The 19,452-nt window shown below is 52.3% G+C and overlaps 1 protein-coding gene across 1 annotated transcript; it reads left to right on the top strand.

Moving 5' to 3' along the window:
* The first annotated feature begins 570 nt into the window (after positions 1 to 570).
* ISX (intestine specific homeobox) lies at positions 571 to 11,160 on the top strand. The gene is made up of 4 exons (XM_037515226.1): positions 571 to 1,741; positions 7,308 to 7,459; positions 9,390 to 9,506; positions 10,244 to 11,160. The coding sequence occupies exons 1-4, from the start codon at positions 1,537 to 1,539 to the stop codon at positions 10,481 to 10,483; spliced, it is 714 nt and encodes a 237-aa protein (XP_037371123.1). The 5' UTR covers positions 571 to 1,536; the 3' UTR covers positions 10,484 to 11,160.
* The last annotated feature ends 8,292 nt before the right edge of the window (positions 11,161 to 19,452 follow it).

The following is a 19,452-nucleotide window of genomic DNA, read 5'->3' as shown; positions in this document are numbered from 1 at the left end:
GCTAGATCAGATTACCCATCCCTAGATTAGACACCCTTCCCTAGAACAGACACCCTAAGTCAGATAGCCTGACACCCCACAATGGGCTCCTTAGATAAATCAGAACACTCACACTGACACCCGCCACGTCTCCCCTGCTCAGGGCCTGGGTTTCCCCGCATGCACCATATGGCTCTTCAAAGGCTCTGCTCTGGTACGTGCAAGTCCAGGAAAGCATACCTGACAGGGCTCTCCTGCGGCCGACACCTGGCGGCCCACACCCCAGCCCGGCCTCTACCTTGTACACGCCATCCGTTCTCCTGGCTGAGCAAACACATTTTACTGGGCCGGGGACACTTCCCGGCCATCCTGCTCCCACCTTTCCTTGTCTGCTCCTGCCTGGCCAGTTCCCCAGCACGGAGCCCTCCCTGGGACTCCCCCAGACCCATCCTTCAGCAACCCTCTCCTTCTGCCCCTCCCCCAACACCTACATCCCCCACCTTTAGGAGGGTGGAGAGTTTCTTCCCTTATCGGTGTTTTACTGCTTCCTCCTCCCTGGTTACATAGTAATTGGGAGCAGAACTGGCAAGAACAGGTTGATGCCTGTCAGCTCCCAGCAGACGGTTTGCTTGACAGAGAGAAGGCGTCCCTGCAGCGCTGTCTCGGGGGCAGGTAAGGGGCGTGTGAGCAGGAAAGAAGTGAAAAGGACCCTGCACGCCGGGAGCGGAGGCCCTGAGCCGGGCCCTGTGCAGAGACAAGGAGCGTGAGTTTGGGGAGCAGAGAACAGAAGCAATGCAGACCAGAGATGCCTGCAGAGCTTCGGCCCAGCTCCGTCCCAGAGAGGCGGCCTGGCGGTGACCCAGAGGCCCGCTCGGTCAGTCCCACCCTGCCGGACGGCAGACTCACAGGGGCCCGGAAGTGGTGGGCTTCTAAGAAGTCCAGTTTCTGGGAACAGCCCTCCAGCTGCGGTGTGGGCCAGGACTGAGTTGGTTCCCTGGGGCCAAGGGTGGCAGTCCAGGCTTCCAGAGGCCCAGCCAGAGCAGGAAAGGGCCACAAGCCAGAGAAAGGGCAAAGGTGGACACGCCACCTCCGGGTCACCTCCGGGGCCAGCTCCCTCTTCCTTCCAGCTCCTGCCTGCTCACCACACACTGTGACCTCGGACCCCGGCCAAAGCCAGCGATTGTGAAAGCAGCCACAAGAGAAGACCCTGCCCAGCAGGACGACCACTGACTCAGCGCCAGGGCTCCCTTGACATCAAGCCAGCCGGGGCTCTGAGCCGCTGGGCACAGGGCACAGCCCACCCAGCTCTACTGGCACCACCCTCCTCCTCGATCCCACAGGTGTGTTAACGTGGCCCATGGAAGTCTCTGTGGAGCCGAAACTAGGCTTGGCTAACCCGACATGAGGCCCCTTGTCCTGCACCGTGGCTTGTCCTCTTGACTTGCGGGAGAGGAAGGACGCTACCCTCCTTCCGCATCACCCTGGGCACGCACGAAGCCCCGGGCCCTCCTAAGAGCCACCCACAGTGTGCCCAGGCGGGCTCCACTCTCCAGGAGTATGGAAAGGAAGAACTCGGGGTGTTGTGAGGCCCCAAAGAAGAGGAGTTTGTCCTTCTCCATCGAGGAGATTTTAAAGAGGCCCCCGGAGCAGAGCGACGTGGTCAGGCCCGCAGGGGCAGCAGGAGGGCCAGGTGGAGAGGGCACCGCACCAGCAGCAGCACCAGCAGCAGGGCCGGAGGGGGCCCTGCAGGACCAGCCTCAGGGTAAGTGCCCCTCATCTCTTTTCCATCCCCTCTAGGCTCCAGGGAAGAAAAAGCTGCGCGGAGAGAGCAGAGGGAAGGACGGGGTATTCTAGACCACAGGCTCGGGGCTGGGGGCCTGAAATATCTTCCTGTTCTGCCCAAAAGTGTGGGTTTTCAGATGTAGACCCCAGAGCCGCATCACGGTGTTTTCTTCAGTATTCACAATGGGGTGGCACTGTTCTGGGGCCTGGCTGCACCTCCAATTCCACTTCAGTAGAAAGGCCTGATTATCAGGTGCTCGACAGGTGGGGAAACTCAAGAAGAGGTGACAGGGTCGCCAGGCCACACGGCCAGTAAGCACAAGACCCAAGATCAGAACTGGCCCCACGCCCCCCAACTACCGCTCAGCGCAGAGAACTCTCCTTTGCCCATAAAGTCAGCCTGCGCCGTTTCTAGGGGCTGAGTCTGGCCGGGAAGCCACCCAGCCCGTCACCCTCCCAGGCCAGAGCCCATGCCAGGCCCACAGAGACCATGGGCCTCCCTGTCCAGTCTCAGGCACTGAAGTGGACACAGGCGCCCGCTAGGAGTCAGAATCATCGCTGTCCGTGTCAGGCCCACCCTGAGCCGCTGTGTGACCTTGGGGAAATTGCCTTTCCACTCTGGCCTCAGCTTCACCCTCGGGGGAAGCTTGGAGTGAGGGAAGAGGAAAGGGAATTGGAATGTCTCAAACAGTCCAAGAGGTGAACCTGGACCACCTCACTCCAGCCTTTTAATCTCAGGAACTGCTGGGAGGGACCTGGGAGATGACATCACTTCCCACCAGACACAAGCCCCCCTCCTCCCTCGGGCGAGTCTCCCAGGCCGACAGATGGGGTTGTGTTCTGTTGCAGGAAGACTCTGGAAGGCTAAATGTCCCTGGGGGCTGGCAGGTTCCCTGCAGCTGAGTCCCCACAGGGGCAGTTCTTCCTGGGCTCTAACCCGAGTCTCTCCTGCTGCAGTTACGTAGTGTCCATGACTGTCCCCTCTTGCAGAGAGGGAGAGGGAGCAAGGGGACCGATGTCTCACAACAGGATCTGACATCTGGTCTCTCTTCCTTTCTTTCCCCTGACCTGACAAAGGCCGAAGGCAGCCAGGTAGCCCCCTATCCTCACCCCTCTAAAATGCTGGCAGGTACCATTCGTCTGTCCTGCCAGACCTAGCACACACTCCCAGGAAGTGTTGCCAATGTAGCAGGCATGACACTGGACAGTGGCTCTTGGGGCCCACTCACGGACATTTTTCCCATCAAATTGCTCAGTGTGAGCCCCCCACACACACCCACAGATGATGTGCTCCAGCAGAGAACAGATCACCGGCAAAAATCCCAGAAATAGTTAAGCACTAGTTAAGCAATAGTTAAGCACCAGCAGCCTGAGACCATCCACTTCAGATTATTCCTGGACATAGTTTAAATCCACACATCTCCCACTTTGCTAGGATTTAGCATTTCGAAAGGGCTAGCAAAGGTCCCACGGGTGGTTTTCAAGATGCCTTTGAGGAATATGCAGACAAAGATTATTTATGTCAATAGCTCTGTAATTATTTCTACGCTAAGTGTTCTGCTTAGGACTCATGTGACTAGTTATCTATTTATAGTCCTGATGTGAGGTTTTCTTTTAAAATTATTTAAGTAAAACAAAAAAAGTGTTAATTTGGGAAAATGTTGAGCAAATAATAATCCAGGTGGGACTCCAATATGTCAGAAACTGCAAAGGTAACTTGCAGAAATTGCAACAAGCTGGAGTCTGTGAGACTGGGCATGGAAGGCAAGAAGCTGGGGTTCAAGAAACCTGGCTCAAAGTCCCAATCTGTCACCACGCGCAAGGGCCATCAGGCAAGACATTTTCCTCTCTGGGCCTCAGTTTCCCTACCTGTACCATGAAAGAGCAGAGCTAGAACATTCTTTAGGTCCTACCCGGCTCTGATGAATGTCACCCATTCATCAACGAGTTTCCCCAGCAGAAGCTTCCCCCTCTGCAGAGGAGGGGTCTCTACACCAAACAGGTGGGAGCAGAGTGGCTGGGAGGTACAGACAGGGAGCACCAGTCTCTGCCCCTCGCGCCTCATGGAGCCCCCGTCCAGAGCTCGTCACTGCGACTGCTACTGTCCACCCCCTCCGTCCTGTCTTGCTACCTCCATGCAGGAGCCCTCAGGGAAAGGAAGGCAGCAGGATGAGAGATGGCACATCCAGGGACCACCCCCTCCGCCCCGCCCCAATAATAACAACAGAGGGAAAAGTCCTCTTGTCTCTACTTACTAGTTAAAGGGCTTCGTGTTGGGGTTATGGGGGACATGACTGGCAAGCATCACCTTAAAATCCCAATCCCCTAAGGAGCTTGTGAAAATGATCCTTCCAGGCCTGGTTTCCAATACTCTGACTCTAGGGTGGGCCCCAGGAATCTGCATTCTAGCAAGCTCTCCCCACACCTTTCTGGTGCAGGTGATCCGAGGGCCACTCTTGGAGGAACTGAGGCACAGGGAGGCAAAGTAGCTTGTTCTGAGCTAGAGCCAGTGCGTGCAAGAGGTGGCACCAGGCCAACTCTCCAGGCCCCAGGCCCGTGATTGGTCTCCCTGGTCTCTCAGGGCAAAGACCAATGTTCCCTCCAGTCCTCCCACTTTCTTAGGGACCCCACAATCTCAGACTTGGACCTCTCTTATCTCAAGCCAATGGAAAAATCTCAGAGGGCCTCCCTATCTGAACAGATGCTGAACCCAACCGCCCCTTGAAGTCTGGGGACCCTTCAAAGTCAAGGACACCTAGACAGGAGGAGCCCATTTTGTCCTAGAGGCTCAGACACTGGGAAGAGAACAATCAGGCTGCACAGTCCCGTGGATGCTCTGCCGGGAGGCTGAGATGCCTGGGAGGAGGAAGAGGGAGATGCAGGGAAGAGGCCACCCTAGAGGGTATGGGGACTGTGGGGAACCCAGATACCATCCCTGTCCGTTCAAGAGTCATCCAATCACTCACTGAATGACTGCTGAGTGCTGACACTGAACCAGGCTGACTGATGGTTGGGGAGTGAAGGTGAATAGAACCACAGTGCCCTCTACCTGGAGGCAGGGGTCAGCAAGGGTGAGGGTCCTGGAGCCACCACACTGGGACAGTGCTGACCTTTGCCCATCGAGGACTATCCACTGGCAGTGGTCACCTAAGTTTCCCTGCACAGGGTCACATGGTTCTTTTTAAGCAGAGATGTCAAACGGTCTCTTGCATTTACTCGGTTCTGCCATCACAGCTGAAAAGTAGGCAATGTGTAATGGATGGGTTTGTTTATGTTCCAATAAAACTTTATTTACAGTAACATGCAGAGGGCCAGTCATATCCTGGGGCTGGAGTTCCTGCTTGCTAAGCCCCCTACTTTCAGAATAAAGCCCATTTTCAGAGACTTGCCCCAGTGCAGCAGAACTCCCCACCCTTGGGGGCCTTTAGCTGAGCAGCCAGGGCCAATTAGCAGAAGGCAGAGAAGGAGCAATCAGGGGAGGGAGCCGAGCGCAGAGAAACATCGGTTTATAATTAGGTGGCCTAATCACCTGTGTAAATTGTGTATTTCTTATGATCGATGTGCTAAACGGCTCAGGTTTAATTAAGTTCTGCTGACTCGTTCCCTTTGAAGACCCACTGAAGTGTGATTCGCAGCTCGCCCCATTAATAATGGGAAGAGGAACGACTTGAGAGGGATGGCAGTTCCCACCGCCCTCCTCCACCCTCTTCCCCCACCCCTGCCTGCCCACTCCTAGTGCCCTTGGCCCCATACAGTGGTGACCACCCCTCCCTCTTGGCTTGCAGTGGAGACCCTGGTCAGGAGATGCTGGGCCTGGGCAGGAACACAGGGATTTTCTTCTTTCAATCCAGCGTTCCTGCCCAGCTCAGAAAATAGGGCCCCTTGGGCCTCTCTGAGCAAAAGCCCAGAACACCCCAGACCTTCCTGATTATTAACACTCATCCCATTTCTGGGGCCGCCCATCCATGAGTTTGCATCTTCCGCTCCCTGTTTGATGAGGTCCTTTCTGGCTCCAAAATTTTACGTGCAGAGGCCTGTGTTCTACCTTCTCTGCTCCATATTCCACTTCTGTCATTCTCTTTCATAACCCGCTGTGGTCTGGAACCAGCCTTCCCAGACCCTCTCACCCGAGAGTTAATCCATCAGCGTGCCCTGGAAGCTTCCCTCCAAATTATATCCCAAGGTCAGTTCTGCCTTCTCACTGCAAACAACTTCACCAGCATGAAAAGAGCAGATGGCTCAAGACTCATATCCCATATCTGCCACCATTAGAGATTCTCCTTCCTTGTTCCAGAACGAAAAATTCTAGGGATGGGCCAACAGGTCCAGTACAGATCAGGTGCTCTCCCACCCCCAGACCAATCCATTATACCTTCCCGGTTGGACTGTGGACAGCACAGGGTCCAAAAGAGGGGGTGCTGGCCCCAGAGAAGCTGGTGCTGGCAGACACACCCATAGGTGTCCACCTCTATGTTAGCAGGGACACCATGTCCTCTAAGTTGTGCTCAAGCCTGGTCATGTCCCCACATCACCGAAGATTAGAAACTTCCAGACAGGGACCTTGTCTCTTTGACCCTGTACTGGACCTGGCACCAAATGCATGTCCAGTAAGTAGGGAGAGGAATGGGACATTGGTGCTGACAAACGAAAGAAGACACTCAGGGACAAGAAAGACCGCCCAGAGCTAGGAAGGTTAGGAAAGAATGCTTGGAGATGCTAAGAGTGGACTTAGATCATGAAGACCCAGTAAATCACATAAATCAGAATCACAGACAAAAGACAGCACGAGACCCCACCCTGCGGGCTTGGGGGCAGCAGGGCTACCAAGAGCATCGTCTCAGGCATGTACACCTGGTGCTCAGGGGAGGGCAACTCTGGGCCCCTGGGCAGACTCCCACTCACCCTGCGTGTATCCCTGTGCAACAGGGAACAACCTCAGATAGCAAATAAATAAACTTCTGACAGGTCCAGAGAACAGCATTTTCACTTTAGCCAGTGCTGGGTCTGAGGTTGGACAGGTGAGCTGGAAACAAGTTGTAAGGAGAGACTGCTGTCAACTGCAGTCTTGAGCAAACTGTTTCTGTGAAGGGCCAGGCGGCAATTATTTTAGGCTTTACAGGCCAGTGGTCTCTGTTCGAACTATCCAACTCTGCCATTACAATGCTAACATAGCCTTAGACCACACAAAACCAGTGGGCGTGACTGTATGCCAATAAAACTTTATTTACAAAACCAGACCGGGGCCAGATGCAGCCATAGACTGTGGTTTGGTGGCTCCTCTTATAGACAAGGGCAGAGCAGCTGAAAGGACAATTGGAGGACTTCTAGAAGGTCATCTTGGCCTCACTGTGGGGGGTTGGGAGAGGTTCAGCCTAGAGGCAGTGTTTCTAGGAAGAGAATATTGTGAAACCACCAGAATAAGGAGCCAGGGGACCCCAGACTTGATCGAGACAGCAGGTGCTAAAAGGGGGGAGCAAGGCAACACCGAGCCTCACTGAGGCGCCAAACCATGGTCACTGACCCAGCTCAGACCCTTTTCTGTGCAGAGGAGAGGAAGAGCAAGCGGAGGGTTCGCACCACCTTCACCACCGAGCAGCTGCAGGAGCTGGAGAAGACCTTCCACTTCACCCACTACCCGGACATGCACATCCGCGCCCAGCTGGCAGCCAGGATCAACCTCCCGGAGGCCCGGGTGCAGGTACAGCTGTCCCTACCGCCACTCCTCGCTCAAGGCCCTCAGCCTTTGGGCGAGACCCAGGGGATCCCAAACCTTCAGGCACACACCAGCTGAAACCCTCGCGGGCTTGTCCCATGAGTACAACGGTATTTGTCAAACACCGTTTTCCAGGAGGTGATAGTTACAAGATGCTTCTTCTTGGGGGGAGAGGTGCGTGGAGGGGGCCAGGACAATGGCCATCGATATTGGCCCCCATGCCCATCCTCTGCCCTTGGTGACTTTTCCAGGGTGTCAGTCACGTGACAATCTAGAGCAGGGACAGCAAACATTCTCTGTAAAGGACTAGATGGAAATTATAAGACTTTGTGGGGCCTCGTGGTCACCCACTGCTCAGCTCTGCTGCTGAGGCACAAAAGCAGCCATGGGCACTAGGTGGACACTAGATGGACACGACACTAGGTGGACATGCATGGCGCTGTCCCAGTGAGACCCGGATGGATACTGAAATTTGATTTTTGTACCATTGGCATGTGTCACAAAACATTATTCTTTTGTTGTTTTTTATTTCCCCAACCATTTAAAACTGTGAGAACCATCCTTAGCTCTTGGGTCACACAAACGCAAGTGGGAATTCCAGTGTAGCCCTTGCTCTATGGTCTACACCACATGGGGATCTACACCATGTGGGGATCACTTTGGAGACAGCATAGGGGGTGGGAAGGACCCTGGATCCACCATGATCAGAGGCCTGTTGAAGCACCAGTTGCCTAATCTGTGTCCTGTCATCTCTTCCTCCGGGGGGCTTCCTCCAGCCCCTAGTCACTCGCCAGGGGTGTGTCCTGTGCACCCCAGTTTTGTGAGACCCAGTCTATGTGATTGACATTTTCTCCCAAACAGTTTCCTAAGTCACTTTTTAATTTTAACAAATGTGATGGACTCGTTCAAAATCGAAATCTGCGCTGGACCAACACTCCACTCTATTTTTTCCCAATTTACTTTTCTGCTGGCTAAGGACTCCCCCTGTCTCGGATTTGTCCCCCTTTTCTTTCCATGGGGAATCATCTCCCAGCTAAATGGGCAGCACCTGTGTCTGCCGTAAAGCCCAAAGTTCAGCTTTACAACCAAGACAAACAGCCTTGTGTCAGGGACAATCAGGAGCTCGTGAATACAGGGAGCTGGCAAATTCCAAGCTGTGGATGCCAAGGGGCCCCCAGGGCTCGCAAACAGATGACCTGCCGGCGGGAAACAGCCCACAGACGGGTTGTATTGGGTCTGCACAGTATTTTAAAACAGGAAGCTTTCACGTAGAAGTCAAGGTTTCTGCCTTAGAAGTTGTCCAAGCCTGTGACGCTGGACTCATATTCCCACGTAGTGACTGTCAGCTGAAGCCAAAAATCTGCTTCTCTGCAGACCCCACCACTCCCCATTGTCTGGTACCAACTATCTGCTTCTCTGCAGACCCCACCACTCCCCATTGTCTGGTACCAACTATCTGCTTCTCTGCAGACCCCACCACTCCCCACTGTCTGGTACCAACTATCTGCTTCTCTGCAGACCCCACCACTCCCCATTGTCTGGTACCAACTATCTGCTTCTCTGCAGACCCCACCACTCCCCATTGTCTGGTACCAACTATCTGCTTCTCTGCAGACCCCACCACTCCCCACTGTCTGGTACCAACTATCTGCTTCTCTGCAGACCCCACCACTCCCCACTGTCTGGTACCAACTATCTGCTTCTCTGCAGACCCCACCACTCCCCATTGTCTGGTACTCCTGCATGAGCCCCTGCCCCCCACGCTGAAAGTGCTGGTCTCTGGTTCTGTCCAGATCCACAGAAATCCTAGCAAAGGGCTAGTCCCCCAGGAGACCTTGTTAATGTGTGTTGAGGGGAGGTTCTAGATGGAGAAAACCCTTTGGCTAATCTCCATCCCTTCTCTCCCTCATCCCAGATCTGGTTCCAGAATCAACGGGCCAAGTGGCGGAAGCAGGAGAGGACTGGCAGCCTCGGGGCCTCGCAGCAGCTGAGCGAGGCCGATGTGGTCCTGGCCGCAGATCTGGACATGACCGTGAGTGGCTGAGACTGCAGGGTTGGGGGGAGCCACTGTGGGTGCCTCCCGTCCAGACCCAGATGTGAGGAAGGGCCCCAGGGACTCTGTCTACGGTGAAAGGGCAAGTGGGGGGCTCTTCCAAAGAGGATGTGGCAGAGACCCTGGAAAGTCTGTGGGACCAGGGACGAGTCCCTGCTGCTCTGTGCCCTGTGTCCTCAGCTCGAATGACAGTCACCATGCTTGCACAAAATTGCACAGTTCACAGAAGAGGGTCATGGAGGTGAAGCAAATGGGCTCCTGAGTCAGGCTGCCCAGGTTGGAATCCCAGGTCTGCCCTTAGCCGCAGTGCAGTCTCGAAGAATCTCTGTGCCCATCCCAGGACAGCAATAGGGTTCTGACGAGGACGAAATGGCTGAGACTTCTTGGCACATAGGATTCTCCCTCAGTATGCTCTGTCCACCGAGTCCATACTATTTGAGTAGGTGCAGATGCTGAATGCTGGGGAGAACAGTCCGGACAATTGTATGGGTGAGGTGATGATTCGAGGCAGGGTTCTTTCATGTGTGCAGAGACTGGGCTCTGAGGAGCAAAGTGACTTCTCCATGTCAAAGAATGCCCAATGAGGACTGGTCCCCAGGGCATGCATTTCTCCCCAAGCTGAGCTGCCCAAGTTTGGGGCGAAAGTCTAAAAGCTGCAGGACAGCCCCAGGTAAAGCTTGGGACTCACTTCTCTCTCCCCACCTCCCCTGTGACAGGGCCCCTTGCTGCCACCCCCTGCGCTCTCCAGGTCGGCTCCTCCCACCGAGTGTTATCCACTGACCCAAGGTCAGCTGGCCTCCGCCTGGTTCCCTGCCCAGATCACCCTCCTTCCGTGGCACCCTTGGGAGATAGCACCTCTTCCGGGCCCTCTCATCCAGCAGGCCTGTGCCCCCACGCTCTGCATCTTTGCTCCTCCACACCCCAGATGGAGCAGCATCTGTGCCACTTCAACATAGAGGGTGCACAGCCTTTCCCCAAAGGAGCTGCTCTCCTCTCAGCTGGAGGCAGGTGGCAGGAAGTCGATCTCATCCTCCAAGATGCCCACAACCTCAGGAGGCCATTCTCTGCACATCCTTGGAAGCCCTCGTGGGACTCAGCAGCAAGGCAAATACTAGCGGACCTCCTGCTCTTCTGCGGACACCTCCTGGGTGGACAGCAGAGGCCGTGGGAGAGCTCAGGATGAGCCCCAAGACCAGGATAACCCTGATCCTCCTCTGACTAGCTGTGTAACCTCCAGCCTGTCCCTCACCCCCTCTGGACCTCATGTGAGCCACAAGGCAGTAGGACAAGAAGACTTCCTAGGACCTTCTGGCCTTTGTTTGGGGGAGGTGAGTCGTGATAAGGACATAAAAAAGGCCAAAGAGAAGTTGTTGTTCATTCACTCACAACACGCGTATTCGGTGCCTGCTGAATGCTTCTAAACAGAACTGGACATAGAATCACACATCTAACGCTCTGCCCCAAGCAGCTCGCTCAACCCAAGCTGGTCAAAGAGATATCACTGGCCTTCCCCTGCGAGCAGAACCTTTGCTCAATGACCTTGCACTTGACCATGTCTAACACTGTCTGTGTGGCTCTGATGTGAAGTCCTCCAGTAGGAGAAAAATACACAGGGGGATAAATGCTTTTAATTTAACCAGGATTCAGTGTCTTGGATTATTCTGCTGGACTGGGGGTGGGGGAGCCCAGGGCAGGCAGCAGGATCTTGTTGCAGACGCTCATGGCCACCCCTCAGGCCTGGCGACGTGGTGAGAAGGTCACAGGTAAGACGGCAGATGCCCAGGCCTCCACTCTGCTCCGGTCCCCTACGCTAGTCAAGGTCCCCGAGAGAAACAGACGCAATAGGAGAGAGAAGAGCGGTAGACAAAGACATTGCTGTGGAGAAACTGGGGGGCAGAAAGAGGGAGAAATGATGATTAATGATAAGGAATTGGTGGGCGTGGTTATGGAGGCCGAGACGTGCCAGGACTGGCGGTCAGCAGACTGGAGCCCCAGGAGAGCAGACAGACTGGGCGATATAGTCTGAAGCCAGAGGCAGGAGGAGACCGCCCCAGCTCAAACACTGGCAGGCAGAGACAAGGATTCTCCTCTTCCTCCCACAGACTGGGAGAGTCCCCCCACACAGTAGGGCAACCTGCTTTACTTAGTCCACCCACTCAAAGATTAATCTAATCCAGAAACAGCCTCACAGACGCACCCAGAATAATGTTAGCCAAATATCTGGGCATCCCATGGTCCAGCCAAGTTGACACAGCCCATTAACCATCACAGTCCCATGCCCTTCCCCAGTCACTTACCTCCTTGCCCCAGAACCCTCTAGAAATAAGAATTGATCAACCATCAAGGTCAAGGTCACCAGAATGTCTCAACTTCAATACGGAGGTGAAAGCTCCATACCTCCCTAGCCCCCCCCCAGGGGGGCTAGGAAGGAGCAGAGGACGAGACCTTCTTAGGATTTTTTATTTTTCCCTTGAACTATTTTATTCCCTTTACCTTTTAACTATGGGACAAAGGAATCACTTTAGAACTTTTACCAATTATGTGACCTTGGCGAGTGACTTGTCCCCTCTGTGTGCCTGCTCCCTGAGAAGCATTGGCTTCTCACTGAGTTTCTGGGGCAATTCAATGAGCTGATGCATTTGGACACATGGTAAGGACTCAACAAACGTTAAGAAAAAAGTCACTTTCCCAGCTCTCCCTTCTACATCTTTCTGCTCCTGATCCTGAACAGCTGAACTGCTCCAGACTATCCTGGGAGCTCTTCCACTACTCCTTCTTCAAGAGGACCAAGGACCTCCCATGAGCATGCAAGAATGTGTGTTTATTTTTCGCCTTCCTTGACAGACATACCTGAACCAGATCCTGACAGGTTCATGGTCAAGCAGTGCAGGCTCAAGCCTTCAGCGAAGCCAAAGGATAATTTTTTAAGAAAAAATCATACAAATGTAAAATGAAGGCGTGCGGAGCTGTTATTTAACTCACTAATTAATGAGGGAACCAGTAAGACATCCTAGTCATTCTAAGGCGAATTCGAAGAACAGACACATGGATGGGCAATCAAGAAGGTGTCTGAATTACAAATACAAAGAAGGTCAGTTGCCATAGGGAGATAATCAATTGCATCTCCACCAGACACAGATTATTTGCATTTCTATGGACAAGAATTATCTGCATTGCTACCAGTTTTCTCCTATTTAAAGAGTTGAAAAATTGGTCCAAGATGAGGAAAGGTGTAGCTGTCCTAGCTCAGTGGGCCAGACACAACACCCAGGAGTGTTCACGCCCATTCCACTCTCCCCTGACCTGCAGTCATGTCATCTCTCTGAATCTCGAGTTCCTCATCCATTAAATGAGCATAACACGATGTGCCTTGAAAACAAGTGGGGGTCACACTAGATGATGCAGGTTAAGTGTGCGGTCCTAGGAAGATGCTTTATGAATTTAGGGAATTATTATTTATGCCTTTCAAACCCCTTTAGAATGCAAACTAAAATGTCAATGTCTAGAAAGTGTTTAGAAATGCAGTAATCTTTCTTTCGTATCCATTGACATTTTATCGTTCAATTTTTCTAAAAAGCTGCAGGCCATAGAAAATGGACAAAAAGCAGAAATAAGAGATTCACAGGGCAAACACAAATGGCTACTAAACATGTTGTTACTGTGCAAACTGAGGGGCACCTGGGGGCCCCCAAACGTGCCATCCACTGCATAAAGACAAAGCATTCTCGTAGTATGGGGGAAAAAAAAAAACTTTAATAAGATTAGTGCGCATAAAGACAGAAGGGAAGAAAGGGTAACAGTTTCCCAAGGAAACATTCAAAGTTACCCATCCCCTAGTGGGTAAATGCCCAGCCAACAGGGTTGGTGGCAAGGCTACTGAGACCGGAAAACTTGGCACAAATCTAAGGCACCTCCTGGCAGCAAACCACAGGAAGGGGCAGAAGGGGGCAGAGAAGTCTGAGCAAAATCAAAGTACAAATCAAGGTAACAGCTTCTGCTGTCAGCCTCCCCGCTCCAGGTGTCTCCTTCCGTGTCCCCCAAGTCCCTGGTGCAAGGGCAAAGCCAAGAAACAAGTGCATCCTCTTCACACGTCTACTCCACATGTCTCCTCCAGGTCTTCCGAGATCCCATCTCACCTCCCCAGGTTGGGCAGGAACATGGTCCCTCCTCTTTTATGGAGATGACACTGTTACCACATGAAAATATTCTAAACCTCCTGCATAATTTAAAAATGCAAATAAAACAGCAGTGAGATACATTTTCTTACCTTTCAGTTGGTAAACATTTGAAAGTGTTGGGGGGCGGGTGATGAAATAGTCACACTCATCAATAAGGAAGTAGAAATTAGTACATCACTTAGGAAGCTAACTCAACAATTATTAATTCTAAAAACAAATTTCTTTGACCCAGTAATTGTATTCACAACACTTGCTGTGATACGCACACACATAAAAACTGTCAGCGCATCCATGAGGTTTGTGGCAGCAGATACAGGAGACCCCCTGAATCACAACCGTTCAAGACAATGATCTCCAGCTGGTAACAATAAGGAGAGGCTGAACTGTACCCCGTGGGAAGATGTTACTAGGTGCATCCTTGAATGGAAAAAGCAGATTAAAGAACACTATTGTGATCTCATTTGAGCAAGAAAAGGATAAAAATATCCTTATGTAGGAAAAAGCTATCTATATGCTGATAGCTTCTGCATCTGCTAGCTTTGGCTCCATAACTAACGCTCCAAAACTTAGCAGCTGAGTCTCCAGCTGACTTCCCCTGGCTTGGCCAGAGGGCTAGGCCAGCCTGGTTGACATGGCTAATCTGGTCCACATGGTCGTGGACCCGTGGGTGAGCCCAGACGGCCTCACTCAGGCCTGGGCTTGGCAGGCTGTTCGCTGGGGTGAAAGGGTAACTGGACAAATTGTCTCATTTGGGGTCACAGGGTTCCCAGAGCCCACAAGGGCAGAGGCCCAGGGCTCTGGGGCTGGGCTCCGAAGGCACAGTCAGGTCTGCTACATTCTCTTGGCCCAAACAAGCCACCACCAGTCCAGATTCAAGGGGTGGGAGGAGAGAGTCCTCCTCTTGCCAGGAGAGCTAGAAAGTGTGTAAGCACATTTCCAATGGACCACAGCTCCCAGGCACGAGTCTCACCCACACCTCGCCCTTGAACTCTCTCAACAGCTCTGCGTGAAAGTCCAAGAGGTATCTCATCTCACGCTCCACGTACTTAACACCCAACTGCATTTACCACTCGCTCCCAACCCTCTTCTTCTCACTCAGCTTTCCCCTCCTCAAGGCCTTTCTTCAAGTTGCTCAGGCTACAACCCTCGATGACTATCTCCTCTGATGGAACAGCAAGGCTAGCATTCAAAGCCCTGAGGCCAGCCTCCCCGTCTCCCTGTGTTCATCCCTCTTGCCCGGGCAGTGAGAGATGCCAGGAAGACGTGAGGCAGGGCAGGACTCTCAAGAAATTCCCCTTCTTCTCTGTCTCACTGGAGTAAAGTCCAAGTCCGTCCGATGGCCAACATGGAAGGTCCCGGCTCCTCCTCTTCCCCCAGTGCTTCCTGTACCAGCCACAGTGGCCTCCTACCAGCTGATGCCCCGAGGTGCCAAGGACAATCCTGCCCCAGGACTTGCACATATCGTTTGCTTTGCCTGAAAGAGCCATCAGCTCTTTGTCTGGCTCCCTCCCTCACTTGTGCCCAACCTCCTCTCAAATCGCACCCACAGCGCCCCTCCCCGACCTGGACTATCCTATCTGAACAAGATACACATACACACTCTGCCTCTCTAGCCCCATACCCCCATTTTACTATTTATTTTTTAGCTCTAACCAACACCTGAAAGTTATCAATTGCCTGTCTCCCAACACTAGAATGAAACTCCATGAGGCCAGGAGCCTTACCTGAGTGTACACTGCTGTGTCCTCAGTAGCCAAGTCAGGGCCTAGCACACAACATTTGTTAACAAGCACATGCACACAGCTATGTATGCCTAGAAAGTCCCTGGACAGAGACACAGAAAGCCTGTCAGCAATTACTTCCAGAGAGTGGGCTGGTGGTACCAGCTCATGGAGAGAGAAGTGTTTCTTTCCCCTGATGCCCTGCAGTGTTTGAATTCCTGCCCTACGTTATAAATTAAAATGTTAATCAATAACGAAACGATGAATGTTTTCTCTCATTTCTCGTGTGCTCTGCAATCTTACATCCTGCTATCTAAGAACATGTTTTTCTGCGTCTTCTGGTACTGGGGCGCTCCCCTCTGGAGATGGGGTCACCAGGTAGCGCTGCTGAACTCACAGGAAGGAGAATAGAGTCTGGAAAGCATGGTCCTGGGGCAGAGAGGGCAGGGCAAGTGGACAGAGCTCTGGGAATTAGAGCAAGGAGGGCAAATTCAATCACAGAGAAAAGCAATGAGTCGAGCAGGCGGGCCCAGAGGGCAGGAGCTGCCCAGGCTCAGCCCCCAGATAGAGGGTGGATTTTTAAAGTCATCTCAGGGGGATAAACGCAGAGGATGGTCAGGTGAAAACTCTTTTATCATAATTAGGCCCGAAAGTTGATTTGATGCCTCTGAGCCTAGCAAGAGGGCAGGGCCACATATAAACAGCAGCTCTTCATCAAATCCTCTGCAGAATTTGGTAAAACATATGATTCACTTTTGACACGGTTTGAACCCCTGCGCCGTGCTCAGAAACATTTATTTAGGGCCATCTGGCCCCATCTGGTCACTAAGTCTGAACCCTGAAATGGAAGAGTCAGCCCAAGGAACGGAGCATTCCAGGCGGGCCAGAGTCAAAGCTGGGTTAGCTCCCAGGCATGGCCCATCCCTCCACTCGCTTTCCTCTGCAGCAGCCGGGCCCACAGCCTCCCAGCCTCCCGCCTCATGGTAAGGAAAGACACTTTATCTTGCAGCTGGTAGATGCTGGGTTCTGTAGTGAATGCCTGTTTTCTGTCAATCCATCTATTTGCCTTTCTTCTGGTACCAGCGTCCCAATTTTACCAGGGGATCCCGTCTCTCCACTGTCAATCCATGTGGTTGTGCCGGGGCTCACTTGACCTCTGGCTGCACCTGGGGTGGTCTGTAAACCAACTTTAGTGACACTGCACCCTAAGTCCCACCTGAGGGCAAGACCGGCCGTGCCGGCTGTTCCAAGGGTGTCCAATCCCAGCACCTTTATGACAACCCTGGAAAGAGCGACTATTGTTCTGCACCCCGACTTTCACATGAGGACCCTGGAGCGCAACAAGAGCAGTGACTGGAGAGAGGGGTATGGTAGAAAGAGGGGGTGACTGTGTCTTGAACTCAGGCATTTTGAATCTAGGATGACGCTTCCTCTAAAATCCAGGCTGGGAACCAAAAGCAACCAAACAGACTTTTCTGCTCCACCATGGAGGAGGATCACTTAATAGGAAAAAAAAAAAACAAACCTCCCCAAGAAGATGGACGAAGCGTGGCAGGTCATCGGCTTCTCCAGCACCCTCCCGGGGCTCTCATCTCGTTACAGCAATTTCCCAGAGAAATCAGGCAGCACTCGGAGAGGTGGAGAGAGAGAGATTTATTTGTCACACCGGCAGGCTCAGTGGGATCGCTCCCAAAAGTCTGAGCCCCGAATTGCAGGAGGGGTAAGGTTTTATACCGCTTGTATGCGGAAACTTGTCACCCCATTCATCATAGACTTTATTGTTTGAGAAGGGGGTCAAGGTAGGCATAGCGACTACTGGGGGCCAGCAGCCCACAGCTGGCACCTTCCGCTCCAGCAGGCAACAGAATCCAAACAGCAGACTGAGTGACTCCCTGCTTCGGTCTGACTTACCCTCTCCTGCAAAGGGTGCCCTTATTCACACTTTATGGTATGAAATACACTCTGAGAGCTCAGGAAGCCTGAGCTCTCGGCCCAGCTGCATCAGGCCGGGCCATGGCCAATTCGCTCTCCCTCTCGGCAGCTCAGCTTCCTCGTCCATAAAACTGTGTCTGTCCAGGTGAGCCTCCAGGTCGTGTCTGGTTCTGATCCTCTTCATTCCTCAGAAGCTGCCGTCTGAGCCAGGACACCGCCAGAGTTCCCAGGAGACACTGACTCACTTCCTCTCAGTGCCCGAGGCGGGCTCAGAAGTGGCGCGTAGGAGCACTGACCCTCCCCTCCATGTGGCCATCGGGATTGATGAGCCCCGTGTGCGGTGAGCCCCGGGTGCTGAGAAGAAAGGTTCCAAACGGAAGCTGTTACTAATCTTTCTCTGGGGTCACAGCTAACAAAACGGTCCCCTTCAGGGCTGAGTCACTCTGGTTAATTGTTTGGTTCCTTGATCTGAAGTGAATCGCAGTGGATGAGCAGAAGGAACAAGCCCCACCACACACAGGCTGGTCACACCTCCCAGTCCAGCCCTGTCCGGTGGCCTGTCATCCTGGGCAGCTCTGAGCCTGTGATGCACACGTGTGTCATGGTGCGTGTGTGTGTGTGTGTGTGCATGCGTGTGTATGCGTTTACTGAAAAGAAAGGTTTCCCACCTCCATTTCTCATCACTATTTCTCCTGCACTCTTCCTCTTGAGACAGGTGTAGACAAACTGGACTGTTCATAAGAGATGATCTGTACGGAGATCAGGCTGACCCCATCTGAACCCCTGACCAGCCTTGGCCTCACTCAGAGAGGAACAAATCGCCATGGTGTGAATCCTGAGCTGAGGCCCACAGCACCATCCGTGAATTGCTCTTACCTAAAACACTGAGCTTAAGTCCAATCGCACTCCACACGTACCTACCTATTTACAGCAAGTAGAGAGGACAGAACAAATTAAGGGCCATGAAGAATTAACCAGTCATATTCAGAATACGGGGCAGTCACCAGGACAGTGATTCTGTTTCTGCAACAAATCTATGGCATGGAAGACGTGCTGGAGGAACAATTACAGACTAAAAGAAACTTAAGAATCACAACAAGTAATTGTAATATATTAATCTCTTTTGAATCTTGGTTTAAAAAAAATAATAATAAAAAAAGATCTTTGCTAGAAGCCAGGAACTCTGAATATGGTCTGATTGATAGAAGACATTGAAATTCTCTGTTAATTGTCAAAGTAATATGGTTTGATTTTTAAATGTTCCTTTTGATAAAGATGCACACTAAAATCTTATGGATGAAAGTATGCAATGTTTGGGATTTTCTTTAAGATACTCCAGCAAACAAACTCACAAAGGAAAGAGGAGAGGAGGGACTGGAGAACACAAGACAAGCAAATGTTAATCGTTGCTGAGACTTATTGATGGGCACGTAAGATTTCATTAAGCCACTCTCTCTACTTTGGTATATGCTACAAAATTTCCATAATAAAGAAATTCTAATCCAGAAGCCATTCATTAAATAAGGGGGTGGGGGGAAGGATGAACAGAGCAGGAAAAAAAATGATCAGGAAGGAACCATTTCTCAAAACCAGGTCCCCTGAGGGGCTCCTGAGAAAACCAGGGATGCTTGGAGGTCTAACCCTGCATTCAAAGAAGGGCTTGTCTGGAGTGAGAGGGAGACTTGTTCTGCACAGCCTCAGGAGGAAACAGGGAAATGAAGATCAAGATCAATGCAAAGAACTAACAAGCAACAATCTCCTAAGACCCCTTCTCAGCCCACCCCCAGCCTTCTCTTGTCCCGCAGCCTTTGGTGAGCCCCATGATCCAGCCACACTGTCCACCTGGGGTTGTTGAAACACACCAGGTACGGACCTATCTCATGACCTTTGCTCTTTGTGTTTTCTGTGGCTGGGATGTCCTCTCCTCCCCCAACTATTACCTCCAACTCATGACTCAAGGCTCAATTCAAGCTCCCTACCCCCACTGCCTCCTTGCAAATAATAACATCCTCCAAGCGCTGAGTCTATGCTGGTAGCTGTTACATGTATATGACTCGGTGGTTTAAAAGAGAATTTATATTTGTTCTTAAGTAG

The sequence above is a fragment of the Talpa occidentalis genome, unplaced genomic scaffold, assembly GCF_014898055.3.
Source record: "Talpa occidentalis isolate TD23 unplaced genomic scaffold, MPIMG_talOcc4v2.1 talOcc4.16, whole genome shotgun sequence".
Lineage (NCBI taxonomy): Eukaryota > Metazoa > Chordata > Mammalia > Eulipotyphla > Talpidae > Talpa > Talpa occidentalis.
The sequence above is the reverse complement of the archived record's forward strand: the minus strand, read 5'-3'. Positions and strand labels throughout refer to the sequence as shown.